Source organism: Xenopus laevis, chromosome 1S, assembly GCF_017654675.1.
Source record: "Xenopus laevis strain J_2021 chromosome 1S, Xenopus_laevis_v10.1, whole genome shotgun sequence".
Classification (NCBI taxonomy): domain Eukaryota; kingdom Metazoa; phylum Chordata; class Amphibia; order Anura; family Pipidae; genus Xenopus; species Xenopus laevis.
In genome coordinates this window covers 86122307-86137671 of record NC_054372.1, presented here as the reverse complement: position 1 = coordinate 86137671, position 15365 = coordinate 86122307, and the positions used below count along the sequence as shown (strand labels likewise).

The 15365-nt window shown below is 36.1% G+C and overlaps 1 protein-coding gene and 1 long non-coding RNA gene across 4 annotated transcripts in view; one reads left to right on the top strand and one right to left on the bottom strand.

Annotated features, from left to right (window-relative positions):
* The window catches only part of LOC121399359, a 69651-nt gene extending 61246 nt beyond the window's left edge, over window positions 1–8405 (top strand). For all 3 annotated transcript variants that reach the window (XR_005964950.1, XR_005964951.1, XR_005964949.1), the window contains one exon: window positions 8052–8405. This is a non-coding gene — a long non-coding RNA (uncharacterized LOC121399359). The remainder of the gene's footprint in view (window positions 1–8051) is intronic.
* The window catches only part of bmp3.S (bone morphogenetic protein 3 S homeolog), a 35475-nt gene continuing 28174 nt past the window's right edge, over window positions 8065–15365 (bottom strand). Inside the window, exon 3 of the mRNA XM_018243552.2 lies at window positions 8065–8256. Coding sequence (XP_018099041.1) covers window positions 8065–8256 — 192 coding nt within the window. The remainder of the gene's footprint in view (window positions 8257–15365) is intronic.

The window sequence follows — 15365 nt, the reverse complement described above, 5'->3', positions numbered from 1 at the left end:
TAAACATAAGGATTGTATTATATACAGATATTACACAACTAAATGATTCAATACAAGAGTGACTACAAGAGTGTTTTATTTACAAGACTGTCCTTATCTCAAGGGAGTCATTACAATAAACATAATACATGCACTTATATTGCAGATAGGGATGCACTGAATCCAGGATTCGGTTCGGGATTCGACTTTTTTCATCAGGATTCGGATTCAGCTGAATCCTTGTGCCTGGCCAAACAGAATTTGCATATGTAAATTAGGGGAAAGTAGAAAATCACATGACTTTTCATCACAAAATAAGTTTTTTTTTACTTTCCTGCCCCTAATTTGCAAATGCAAGTTAGTATTCGGACGAATCTTTCACCAAGGATTCGGGGGTTCGGCCCGAATCCCAAATGGTGGATTCAGTGCATCCCTAATTGCAGATCATCTAACTTTTAGCCAGCACAGACAGGCACCTGGCACACTATTAACAAAGTTGGGCTGGATGTCTGTTGTGTGTAAGTAGCCAAATATATTGCAGGTACATGAGCAATATTATGGCATTAAATCGCAGGAAAGGGTGCCACAGGGCAACTAAATCACATAAGTGAGGTTGGCAGATCATTCATGGGTGCTGTTTGTAAAGAAAAGTGTAAAGTGCAGACTGTGTGCATTTATCCATCTAAACTGGAACTAATTATATATATATATATATGCACAAAAAACATGTTAAGACATAGGGTATGTCTAGTTACATAGTTAAATTGGGTTGAAAAAAGACAAAGTCCATCAAGTTCAACCCCTCCAAATGAAAACCCAGCATCCATACACACACCCCTCCCTACTTTTAATTAAATTCTATATACCCATACCTATACTAACTATAGAGCTTAGTATCACAATAGCCTTTGATATTATGTCTGTCCAAAAAATCATCCAAGCCATTTTTAAAGGCATTAACTGAATCAGCCATCACAACATCACCCGGCAGTGCATTCCACAACCTCACTGTCCTGACTGTGAAGAACCCTCTACGTTGCTTCAAATGAAAGTTCTTTTCTTCTAGTCTAAAGGGGTGGCCTCTGGTACGGTGATCCACTTTATGGGTAAAAAGGTCCCCTGCCATTTGTCTATAATGTCCTCTAATGTACTTGTAAAGTGTAATCATGTCCCCTCGCAAGCGCCTTTTTCCCAGAGAAAACAACCCCAACCTTGACAGTCTACCCTCATAATTTAAGTCTTCCGTCCCTCTAACCAATTTAGTTGCACGTCTCTGCACTCTCTCCAGCTCATTTATATCCCTCTTAAGGACTGGAGTCCAAAACTGAACTGCATACTCCAGATGAGGCCTTACCAGGGACCTATAAAGAGGCATAATTATGTTTTCATCCCTTGAGTTAATGCCCTTTTTTATGCAAGACAGAACTTTATTTGCTTTAGTAGCCACAGAATGACACTGCCCAGAATTAGACAACGTGTTATCTACAAAGACCCCTAGATCCTTCTCATTTAAGGAAACTCCCAACACACTGCCATTTAGTGTATAACTTGCATTTATATTATTTTTGCCAAAGTGCACAACCTTGCATTTATCAACATTGAACCTCATTTTCCAGTTTGCTGCCCAGTTTTCCAGTTTAGACAAATCACTCTGCAAAGTGGCAGCATCCTGCATGGAACCTATAGTTCTGCATAATTTAGTATCATCTGCAAAAATAGAAACAGTACTTTCAATGCCCACCTCCAGGTCATTAATAAACAAGTTGAAAAGCAAGGGACCTAGTACAGAGCCTTGCGGTACTCCACTAACAACACTGGTCCAATTAGAAAATGTTCCATTTACCACCACTCTTTGTAGTCTATCTTTTAGCCAGTTCTCTATCCAGGTACAAATACTATGTTCCAGGCCAACATTCCTTAATTTAACCAGTAACCTTTTGTGTGGCACTGTAACAAATGCTTTAGCAAAGTCTAAGTAAATCACATCCACTGCCATCCCAGAATCGAGGTCTCTACTTACATTCTCATAAAAAGAAATTAAGTTAGTCTGGCAAGATCTATTACGCACAAACTCATAGTATTATGATTTGCTATGAAGTCCAGTATCTTATCCTTTATTAACCCTTCGAAAAGCTTTCCTACCACTGACGTCAGACTAACTGGCCTATAGTTTTGAGGCTGAGAACGGGATCCTTTTTTGAATAGAGGCACCACATTAGCAATTCGCCAGTCTCTCGGCACTATGCCAGATCTCAATGAATCCTGAAAAATTAAGTAAAGAGGTTTGGCAATCACAGAGCTAAGCTCGCTTATTACCCTGGGATGAATAACATCTGGCCCTGGACCTTTTTTAATCTTAACATGTTCTAGTCTCTTTTGAATTTCTTCATGTGTGAACCATGCATCATTAGTTGGATTACTAGAATTGGGACTGTTAAGAAGGTCCCCTAGTAAATCGAATAACTTTTTGTTGATTAGACATGTATCAAAAGCTTCTATGAAAGACAAACCTTATACTGTATATAATTTACAGCAAACCTTAATCTTAGCTTTCCAAAATCCAACCAAAGAACACTGAGCATGTGCAGGGTCCCTGACACTCCTAACAAAAGCCAAAATGGTGAGCTACTGTGCACAACTTTGGAGGCTTGGGTCTTTGCCATTAAAGAGATGCTGATTGTGGAGTAACTAGCCATGCAGGCCTGGGTGCAGGATCGCTGGAGGATCACTGCCCCCACCCCACAGAAACCTGCAGGTGCATACCTGGCTCTGGATGCTGAACATTTAGGCTGGTGTAGTGGATTCAGTATATAAAACATGACATTGCTAGCCATATTGGTTTTAAGGTTTAGTTTTCCTTTAATGTTCTGATGGTCCCAGAGTTTGGACCTCTTCATGTACTTGTCCTACAACCTTAATCTGGTAATCAACTTATATTTATTTACTCTCCCCCATTAAATAAATAAGCCTCATATCTTCTTAGAAAATGTGCATAGAGATAATTATTTTATTACTGTACTGTATTGACGCATCATTGGTTGCTTCAATGCGGTGCTCAACAAGCCACACTAATATAGTGCAAGATGTTGCTCCAAACAGTGGTTTTAGTTACTCAATTGAAATATTTGAACACACATAGTATGTTTCAGTTTTTGGTATTTCAGTATTACAGGATCTATTATTTGGAATGATCAGGGTTTTCCAGATAACAGATCTTTCTGTAATATGGATCAATGTACTGTAAAACTGCCAAAAGGTATTTAAGCATTAGAGGGCGGATTTATCAAAGGTTGAATTTCGAATTGATGTGCATTTTTTTACTGTAATAAATTTGAATGTATTATTATGATTATTTATGAAAAAATGCTAAAATTCGATTGAATGGGAACGACCCGAAAATTTGATTCGTATTCGATCCTCCGAAAAAACCTCGAATTTCAAGAAGGCTATTAACATCTTCAAATGGTTCAACAGACCTCTGCCGTTGACTTGTAAATGAATTTGGCAGGTTTTTAGGTGGTGAATAATCGAATAAGAACTGTTCGAGGTGTGATAAATCTCACATTCGAATTGGTGCTTTTAAATTCGAATTTGTGAGTTTTGACACAAAAAATATTAGAAAATTCAAATTTAACATTCAAACCTTAATAAATCTGCCCCTTAATAATGAAATAGGATTGTTTTGCCACCAATGAGATTCATGTAACTTACTTGGGATCAAATACAAGGCACTGGTTTATTATTATTGAGAAAAAGGAAATCATTTTTTAAACTGTAAATTAATTGTATAAATTGGATCCTATGGGGAGATGACCTTTATGTAATTTGGAACTTTTTTGGATAACAGGTTTCTAGATAAAAGATCCTATACCTGTATGAGCCAATTTAAAATATAAATATATATGCTGGATTTATACAAGAAAAAAACACAATTAAACTTACAACTACTATAAACTTCTACTATATAGCTTCTCCACATTTACTCAACTGCACTAATTTTAGTGGCACTATCCCTTAGTTAGGGCAGCATTCTAAATCAATTATAAAAGACAGGAAATATTAGCTTTATCCTGAGGGATCATAGCACTTTCTATTTGCGTTAGTGAGTATAATAGCATATTGCAATTCATCGGCTCTAGAATGTGTAGCATTTCTATATGTACCATGCAATATAATGTAAAATAAATTATATAAACCCTAAATAATATGTCAGATAACAAGCTACCTAGACAGGGAATTCAAATGGACACATGCTAGAGTCCTGCGCAGGTCTAGTTCTATAGACCAGCACCTGACCTGGACCTGCCAATCACAGATCTGACCTGGATTCACTTTCCTGCACAGCTGCTTGCAGCTAAATTTTCCAACCTGCTCCATTGCCGAGAGCCATATAATCCCAGAAATGGCAACACATTTGACTTCAAATCTGTAAGCAACTGAACAGCCTGCATCCTGCCAGTCTTTCTGCTGGTCCCAGCAAGCCACCATGTGAAGACAGGAGACAGCAGCTTGCTGACCGAATCCTTGGTCGGTTTATATGTATTTTGCAGGTACCGATGCAGGAAGTAAAATGTTAATAAACATATAGAATAGATAGGAATATCAAAAAATAAATGAACCAAGTTATATTGTTTAAAAGTGATCACATGATTTCCCATTAAATTATCCCATTAAATCTGTAGTTTAATGCATTTCAGATATGCAGTCCGTAATTCATCATAGTACCTAAGGATGTATACAATACAAAGCAATTTCACTTTTTGTCACCACTGTAAAAAGTAACATTCCTATAATTAGTATATCACTTATAACTAAATCTGTAGTCTTGGTGAAAGTACCACTGAATGGATGATTTTTAAACAGGGAAATTAGATTTTACAAGCAAGAACAAAAACTAGATAAACGTTGTTAGATTGTTAGTTCGTTTTTTTTACAGCCTTGTGATACCAATACTCGAAAATACTTATTGAAGCACTTTGCAATTTTTAGGAAACATGCTTGATTTTACAATCAAAAGTATATCAATACTTTTGTGGGATACACGTCATATATAATTTTTTTGTATTTCTGGTCAGTAATCATCATTTACATTAAAATATCTTTCATAGAAAATATTTTAGGTGGATATGTTATTAACCACAGTTACAATGGCAGTATACTCCCCTATCATGAATGCAATGAATATATTTTGTTTATATAGTATGTGGAAATGTAATTATCTACCTGGGAAGGACCAAACATGAAGTAGCTTCAGTTTCCCTGTTTGCCCCGGTATATTGTGATTAAAACCATAGGAAAAAAGCATTTTTAACACAGGCCCTATTCATTGTACTTGTGTTGCACAAGGGGGTCTACCATCCCTTTAAAGGGGTGGTTCACCTTCAAACAACTAGTTATTTAAATATAGATCACCATAAATAACGACTTTTTCCAATTACTTTCTATTTTCTATGTATCACTGTTTTTCTAATATTGAAGTGTAAAGTGTCTTTTTTCACCTTCTAAAACAGCTCTGGGAGAGGGTCGCCGACCCTGTAACCTATTCTAGATCGATACATTTAGTTGATACATTTGTTAACTGTCCGAGCTGAGCAGAATCTCTGAGTTTCATTACTGGCAGCTGTTAGAATTGATACAATAGTTGCCAATACAGAGATGCTGCTGAGAAATGTATCAATTAAATGTTGCAAAATTATAACAGGTCAGATTCTGCACCTGAATTACTTGAGCTGCCAGACTCAAACACCAGAGAAAGGAAAATTCAACTTTAAACTTAGATTTTAGTAAAAAATAAATAATGGAAAGTAATTGAAAAAAATCTTTATTTCTGGAGAACTATCTGAAAACAACTGAACTGAAAAAAATGTTTAGAAGGTGAACAACCCCTTTAATAGCCCTAAATCTTACCCAGTCAGAGGCTGATAGCTTGATAGCCTTGAATTGTTGTAATGTAAAGAAATATAGGTCCCATTTTAATCATTTATTAGATAATCAATGGATTTTCAAAAACATGAAATTGAATCCACAAAGTAAGTAACCCTTGGTGAGAAAAAGTGTAACATACAATTATAGCTAATTGCTTTTAAAACACTTTCAAGAATAAATATAACTCTAAACCGTACTTTTTATCTTAATTACAGATTATGTCCAATTGATTTTGTTGTAGAAAAGTTTACATTAAAGGGATACTGTCATGGGATTTTTTTTTTAAAAAAAACAACACATCAGTTCATAGTGCTGCTCCAGCGGAATTCTGCACTGAAATCCGTTTCTCAAAAGAGCAAACAGATTTTTTTATTTATATTTAATTTTGAAATCTGACATGGGGCTAGACATATTGTCAGTTTCCCAGCTGCCACCAGTCATGTGACTTGTGCTTTGATACACGTCAGTTGCTCTTTACTGCTGTACTGCAAGTTGGATTGATATCAACCCCCTTTCCCCCCCAGCAGCCTAGCGACAGAACAATGGGAAGGTAACCAGATAGCAGCTCCCTGATGCAAGATAAAAGCTCCCTGGTATATCTAAGAACAACACTCAATAGTAAAAATCCAGGTCCCACTGTGACACATTCATTGACATTGAGTAGGAGAAACAACAGCCTGCCAGAAAGCAGTTCCATCCTACAGTGATGGCTCTTTCTGAAATCACATGACCAGGCAAAATGACCTGAGATGGCTGCCTACACACCAATATTACAAATAAAAAAATACACTTGCTGATTCAGGAATGAAATGTAATATTGTAGAACATTATATATGCAAATGTAGAATAGTGAATTATTTGCAGTGTAAGCAGTGTAATTTATGAATAATAACTTCATCAAAAAAATCATGACAGAATCCCTTTAAGTGAATGTCTTTTGTTTTGAGGTGAAATTTACTATAATTTGGGGTGTACACCTTTTGTAAAAGCCTCACCATGGTCACACATACAACATTTAAACATTACTCTGTATCCCCTGGCTTTACTCATTCATTAACCCAAAGGGAAACACATCTTTTAATTCTTAACATCTAATGAAGATGTCACTGTTAAAACATAATACTGGGAAAATTTTTATTTTGCACACTTTGCAAAGGGGGCATCCCCTTTTAAATATGTACTAGGTAAAACTAGTGGATGATTGTAAATCGTTCATGATGATAACCATTATATTGTGAATTATTTTTAGGAGATCAGATAGAGACTGTATGACAATATGATATTGACATAGCACACAGTTATGAATTTATATTTCCAGAAACACTTCCTGAAATGCAGTGGATGAAAAAAAAGAATTTAGAAAAAGCATTGAAAAGTAAACGGTTTATTTTACAATTCATTTAAACCTGAATTGTCACGTACTGGAACTTGTATATTTTCATATACGTTTACTACTAAGCTTTTAAAAAGCTGTTGCATGCACAACGTGTAGTGTAAGCATGAAAATATTTATTATCCTGTTCATGGTATAGAAAAAGTCACTGGTACTTGTTGAAAAAACAGCATACCAGTCTTTTTAAGAAAAGTTTGGCCATTTATATATATATAAAATATGATTCAAAACAGTGGCGTAACTAGATATTACTGGGCCCCACAGCAAATTATTTTTCAGGCCCCCAAAATGTTTAGAGGTTGACTTTTTTCTCCAATATTTATTGAAATTGTATATGAATTAGGGCCTCATGGGGCCCCTATACCTCCTGGGCCCCCCTGCAGCCGCAGGGTCTGCTTCCTCTATAGTTACGCCCCTGATTCAAAACCATCCAGAAACCATGAATATGAAGGCATAGAACAATAGCTACAGTTGAATTTTTCCTGTTACAAAAATAGGTGCATCTTTGGAGGATTGAGAAATAAAAATCCAGTCATTTGAGGATTCTCATTCTTGATTCGAGAAAAGAAATATCCATTGTCTTTTATGGCTTAAATCGCTGTTCCTCTTTGTCTATAATCAGAGGCCAAAACCAGTGTTTTTATTCTTCCTTGTGTAATGTTTTTTTCTGCAGCTGGCAACTCCTTTTAATGTGATTTATTGAAAGTGCAAAAGAAGACTGCTCTAAACACCTTTTTCCTCTCGTTTTCATTAGGCTTTTGAAGATATCATCTGCAGGAACAAGACTCCACTGTCATGTTGGGATAAACTTTAAGAACAACATTTTTGTTTTCATCAAGGAACAGGATGCTTAACGAAGACATTTTTTCTGGTACACAGCATGGCTCAGGAATACCCGGTACCACACCAACAGCTCTTACAATGCTTTGGATAGTAGCATGGTTTGATGGCTTCAGAGACTGGGGAAAAAAGTGAAAATGAATTGTATTATAATAAATATGCATGAGTAAAATATATTGCAGAATATTTTATACTTTGCAGTTCAATAGTTTACACTATATTGGGGGTCTCTAAACATCGATAAATGGTACCAATGGATTGTAAAGAACCAACCTAGTTTTGACTATTTCAACATTTGACTGCTTATGCCATCAGTTCACGCCTTAGTCATAGTACACTGACAAATTGCTCCACGTTTGAGTATTTGCAGTTGGCTGGATATAATAATAACACTGCCCAATGCCCAAGTGTAGTGACTTTATATATACACCAATTGCAATTATTTTTGCATGATGAGGCAATATTTTTAATTAAAGTATATCATTACTTAGAGGCCCATTTATCAAAGGTCGAATTTCGAATTCATGTAATTTTTTTTAACTTGAATATACTCGAAATTCGACTGGGAGGTTATTTAAAGGTGTTGTTCACCAGAAATAATGACTTCTTCCAATTACTTTCTATTTTCTATGTGTCACTGTTTTTCTAATATTGAAGTGTAAAGTGTCATTTTCATATTCTAAATCAGCTCTGGTAGGGGGGTCACTGACCCTGTAAAATGTTCTAAATTTATAGATTAAGTTGATACATTTCTTATCTTTGTCCCTGCTGAGCAGAAACTTTGGGTTTGATTACAGGCAACTGTTAGAATTGATACAATAGTTGCTAATATTCCAGAGATGCTGCTGAGAAATGCATCAATTAAATGTTGCAAAATTGTAACAGTTCAGAGTCTGCACCTGAATTACTGAGCTGCCAGACTGAAACACTAGAGACAGGGACATTAAACTTTAAAACAGTACAAAAGAAATAATGGAAAGTAACTGAAAACTCAAATTTACTATAAACTATTGATAAATCTACCCCTTAATCTGCAGTATCATCTAACCTAGTTTCCCATTTTATAACCTTGTTCTATGTTAGAATTTTTCAACAGGCCAGTGCAATTACCCATTATGATTTTTATTGGAAGAACAGTAGTCTAGTTGTAGCTGCATTTGGGAACCATGAATAAAGATAATTGTAGGTATGTAGAATTGTAGATGATTAAAGATATGTTTAAATTAGACCGTTTTTACACCAAACCCAAGATTATACAGTTTTAACACCAAGGGGCGAATTCACTAAAGGGCGAATATCCGCCAGCGACCGCTTCGCCACACTTCATGCAACTTCGCGGGGGGGAAATTCTATACCATTGAGCTAATTCATTAAAATGCGAAGCTGCGTCTCAGCAGCCGAACGCTTGTGAATTTTCAATAGCATTACTTCGGCAGTGCGAGCATTTCATAGCAAAGTTTCGCTAGCGTCCATTTCGTTAGTACGTTCGTTGCGCTTAGGTCAATTTGAATAGGGCGGGTACATAAAAGTCGTATGGATGTCATTATTAGTGATGTTTGTGCAAATGCTTGAAGTGGCCACTTTTTATTACAAATGTCCAAGGACCATAATAAAGACAGAGGAGATCTTCTAATGCCCTACACATGAGCCCATCCTAAAACAAATGTACCATGCCCCTCAAATGTTTTTTTAAAAAAATGTTAACACAAAAATCTTTAATAGTTCAGACTTTTGAATGCAATCCCACTTTAAAAAGTAAAAGTCGCCAGCGTTTTTTTTACAACTTTAATGAATTTCCGGAATACAGGATATGATGTCACAGCCATAAGATAGAGGAAGATGTCAGTTTGCCTTGTCTAAGGTGGCGAAGTAAACTCTGGTGAAAGAGGTACCGTTCAGTAAAAAAAAAGGAACACCTCATAGTGAATTGGCGATGTCCTTGTGGATGGGATTTCTGGCGAATTGGCCACTTCATCTTTTAGTGAATCTGCCCCCAAAGCTTCCAAATTAATTTGCTTTTTATGTTTTTCTCTAATAATCTTGAACTAGGATTAGCCAAGTTAATTGTTAACTTGTTAGTGGGCCTTAGAGAATAAACGTGTTCTACATTGAAGCAGGCCACCCTGCTGCTTTGGTTTAATTTTCTACCATGGGTCACTGATGCCAGTAACTTTAACTGACGATTTATAGACTAAAGTAAGAACAAATGCGGGAGCAAGTGTAACACCAACCCTTAGTCATGTAAGTGCAACACAGGACACAGCTGCTAATTGCCACACTGGTTGTAAATGTTTGCTGAAATTCAATATGGTCTAAAAAGTAAAGAGTAAGCAGACTGTGTGTGTAATATTATTTCAGGATTTAGAAATATTGGCAAAGCCTAATTGTTTCCAGGTTTGTCAGTTCTTTGCAAATGTAGTTTCTCTGTATCATTTAAGGAAAATTCTCCAATAGAAAATAATTGGTTTCTGAAAACATATGTATAGGATCATATTATAACCTATGGTGCGTGATCGTTTCACATTTTTTAGCTCCCCATTTGCTAATATATGCCCCTTTTTCCAATTGTGAAATAAACTCTAGCAGTTTCAGTGCTAATTGATGCTTAATGTCTCCAAAGATCCTATGAAGCTAAACCAAACACAGCATCAGCCAAAATATGGTTGCTATCTACTGCATGAGTCAGACAGCCTATAAATCACATATTTTAACAGACACAATTTAATCAAGTATATGGGGAATTAAATAATTTTGCTAAAAAGACACAGCAGACTATAGAACAATAGCAGTGTGTGTGAGTATACAGTTAGGTACATAAATATTTGGACCGAGACAACTTTTTTCGAATTTTGGTTCTGTACAATACCACATTGAATTTTAAATGAAACAACTCAGATGCAGTTGAACTGCAGACATTCAGATTTAATTCAGTGGGTTGAACAAAAAGATTGCATTAAAATTCGAGGAACTAAAGCCTTTTTTGACACAATCAGTTCATTTCAGGGGCTCAAAAGCAATTGGACAATTGACTCAAAGGCTATTTCATGGGCAGGTGTGGGCAATTCCTTCGTTATGTTATCAATGAAGCAGATAAAAGCCCTGGAGTTGATTTGTGGGGGTGTTGCATGTGAAAGATTATGTGGAAGACAAAATGAAACAAAGGAGCTCTCCATACAGGTGAAACAAGCTGCAAAAACGGGAAAACCCATCAGAAAAATTGCTACAATATTAGGAGTCGCAAAATCTGCAGTTTGGTACATCCTGAGAAAGCACTGGTGAACTCAGCAACGAATAAGACCTGGACGTCCACGGAAGACACCAGTGGTAGATGATCACAGAATCATTTCAATGACCAAGAGAAACCCCTTCACAAAAGCCAAACAAGTGAAAAACACTCCAGGAGGTAGGGGAAAAGTAAAGCGGGTGCACTGCAACAATAGAAAGGCTAGATTGGACTTTGCTGAAAAAATGTCTTAAAAAGCCAGCACAGTTCTGGAAAAACATTCTTTGGACAAATGAAACCAAGATCAACCTCTACCAGAATGATGGCAAAAAAAAGTATGGAGAAGGCGAACAGCTCATGATCCAAAGCATACCACATCTCTATAAAACATGGTGGAGGCAGTGTGATGGCATGGGCCTGCATTGCTGGCAGTGGCACTGGGACACTAGTGTTTATTGATGATGTGACACAGGACAGAAGCAGCCTAATGAATCCTGAGGTGTTCAGAGACACTGTCTGCTCAAATCCAACTAAATACAGTCAAATTGATTGGGAGGTGTTTCATAATGACCCAAAACATACAGCCAAAGCAACCCAGGAGTGTATTAATGCAAATAAGTGGAATATTCTTGAATGGCCAAGTCAATCACCTGAACACAATTGAGCATGCATTTAATTTGTTGAAGACTAAACTTCGGAAAGAAAGGCCCACAAAAAACAGCAACTGAAAGCCACTGCAGTAAAGGCCTGGCAGAGCATTAAAACGGAGGAAACCCAGAATCTGGTGATGTCCATGAGTTCAAGACTTCAGGCTATCATTGCCAGCAATGGGTTTTCAACCAAGTATTAGAAATCAAGATTTTACTTTCAGTTTTTGAATTTGTCCATTTACTTTTGAGCCCCTGAAAATAAGTGATTGTGTTAAAAAAAAAGGCTTTAGTTCCTCACATTTTTATGCAATCTTTTTGTTCAACCCATCGAATTAAAGCTGAAAGTCTACAGTTCAACTGCATCGGAGTTGTTTCATTTAAAATTCATTGTGGTAATGTAAAGAACCAAAATTTGAAAAAAAGTTGTTGAAAAAATAAGTTTGTTTTCCCATGATAGAGACCCTCTAACTTTTCTGTTGACAGTATGACTTTTGACTATATGCACTGCTTATACAGTACGTTTGTTCCCAGCATGAGTCAGGCCAGGGCAAAATAGAATATTAAGTCAAACTAATGAAAATTTCTGAACCCTCATGAGAAAAAACAACCTACAGACCCACTTTGTTGCATAGCTTCTATTGAATATTATGGTTGACTAGAATCAATTGTCCCATAACAATTAATATCTGTCCCAAAGTTTCCTCCATTAAACTATCTCTATCAAATAGCAGATAAGTAAATGCAGCCTTATTGCTTTGGGTTTTTAGACCTGGAAAAAACTTTGTACCTGTTATTATATAACGCTAGTGATGTAATCCATCACTGACTGACAGCTGAATTCAGTTAGCTGCACCGACAGACATTTGGCAGATGAAGCAAGTAGGGAAATATTTTGTATATGCAGCATGATTCGGTTGGTTTTATAGGAGAAACATTTGAGACCAATGGCCTATTAAAATACTATGGGACAAGATTTAATTACAGAATTACATGGTTCATTTTGGTTGGAAAAAAAAGATACCTGTCAATTCAACCATACCCTTTGTTAGCATATAGAGTATAAATGCATGTACACATTTATGCACAAATTTATACATACATACACAACACTGTCTGAAGCCCTGGAGGTTATTATTGTCCTGTATATTTTCCCTGTACAAGAAGGGACCCAAGCCCTCTCTTAAAGGCATTCATAGACTCTGCTATCACAACATCCTCAAGAAGGGCATTCATTAGAACCTTCACAGTAAAGAACAATTTGTGTTGCTTCGATAAAGCTCTTTCATACTTGAGTACTTGATTAGCTTTAGTTGACACTGCATAGAGTTGCAAGATTTGTTATCCACAATAATCCCCAAATTTGTTTCAGTTAAGAAGGGACCCCAAGACAACACTGTGTAATGTATAACTGTCAATCATATTATTCTTGCCCAAATGCATATCCTTGAATTTATGAATTCTGAACCTTATTTTGCCAATACTACCAATATGTCCAGTTTAGTCAAATCTGTCTGCATTATAAAATATTGGGAAATTAAGTAAAGTGATTTGGCAACCACAGAACTAGGCTCTTTTAGTACCCTGGGGTGAATGCCATCAGGTACAGGACTTCTGTTTACTTTCCCCAGTTCTAGTGTCTTTTGACCTATATATGAGTGACCCATTTTTAAATTAATCGAATTGTGTCTACTAAATAAGGAACCCAATCTTTTTCATGTTTCTCCCTGCTTCCATCAACCAATTTCAACCTGCTGTCACCGGTAAATCTGTCTTTGTCATAACATATTTTTTAACTACTGCATAAGGTTCATTAGCCATAGGACAGCTTTCCTTTAAACTATAATTGGTAATTTCCACTGTATAAATGTTATGTATAAAATTCTATATTGAAATACAACTGTTACCATTGCTACCACTTCTTCCATGGGGCAAAACAGCAAAGAAAAAATTCAAACTGTAAGGAAAAATGACAACACCATATAAATTACATGAAAACTAAGGGGCATCAAAAGGGACACCCATGTAATATGAACACCTGCCCCATATAAATGCAGACAGTGCTGTGCAAAGTACATGGTGCTTTGTGTTAAGTTTTTGAACTTTGTATCTTGCCCCATGCTTTATTAATGGGGCTGTTTTTTCACAAGTCTCCTTATATTTATCTTCTATTAGAGAAGAAAATTCATATGAACTAGCCTACAAAGAAAACATTGGTTTACTGTTACTAATTAAAATTATATAATAAAGAGAACGGAAAGAAGAACAGCCCATCTTATATACTGAATGTTGTTTTTTGCTCCCCATGTTAACTGCATTTCTATTCCAAACTAAGTGAGAAACTGATATGCTATGGATGTGGACTGATCATAATTAACCTTTGGAAACAGAGCCCAAGCTGCTAGAGGCCCAGGAATTCCAGGGGAGACAGGTGGACCAACTTGGTTGAGGTTATGCATTCAGATTTTCCCTTCTTTTAAATCTTAGAACTTGATATAGCTTTTTAAAAACATATGTGATATCCAATTCCACCCAACCCCATGTCACAAATGAGAGTGAACGCCAGTTCATGCTTTCATTTCCACAGATAAAACAGGCATTCAACATGTAAAAACATTTATACCATAAAAGTACTCAGCATATTCTTAAATTCTCAGTTAACAGTTAAAGTACCTTGCTCAGTCTAGAAAAAGGCAAGCTTAAAGTGGAAGTTCAGCTTTAAATTAAACTTTAATAAACTTTAAATGCAGATGAAAGTGCTATCTGGTTGTTATACTCACTGAACCTATTAACCAAAGAACTTTATGGGATATATTTATCAAATAGTGAAGTTAAAGATTGCCACAGTCTGCTAGAGTGAAATTCCGCCACTCTCTATTCATTTCTATGGGATTTTGAAAGGGGTATTTATCAAAGGATGAACTTTTACTTTCACCCATTGATAAATACTTCTTTTAAAAAATCCCATAGAAATTAATCTGGAAACTTGTTATCCAGAAAGCTCCAAATTAGGGATAGGTTTCCTCCCATAGACTCCCATTTTATCCCAGTAATACATTTTTTTTTAAAAAATGTTCTTTTTCACTGTAATAATAAAACAATATGTTGTACTTGATCCAAACTAAGAAATAATTAATGCTTATTGGTTGCTTAACCCAGACTATTTAAATGATTTTCTAGTAGACTTAAATATATGTGTGTGTGTGTGTACACATACATATATAAAGGAGTCCAAAAGCGGCACAGCACATCAAATGGTCGTAGTTGCCTGGGTGCAAAAGGCCCAAAAATTAAGTAGAAGTATGAAGAAGCTCGCACTCTCAGGACTTATCACATCAAAAAGTGTTTATTCAGAAAG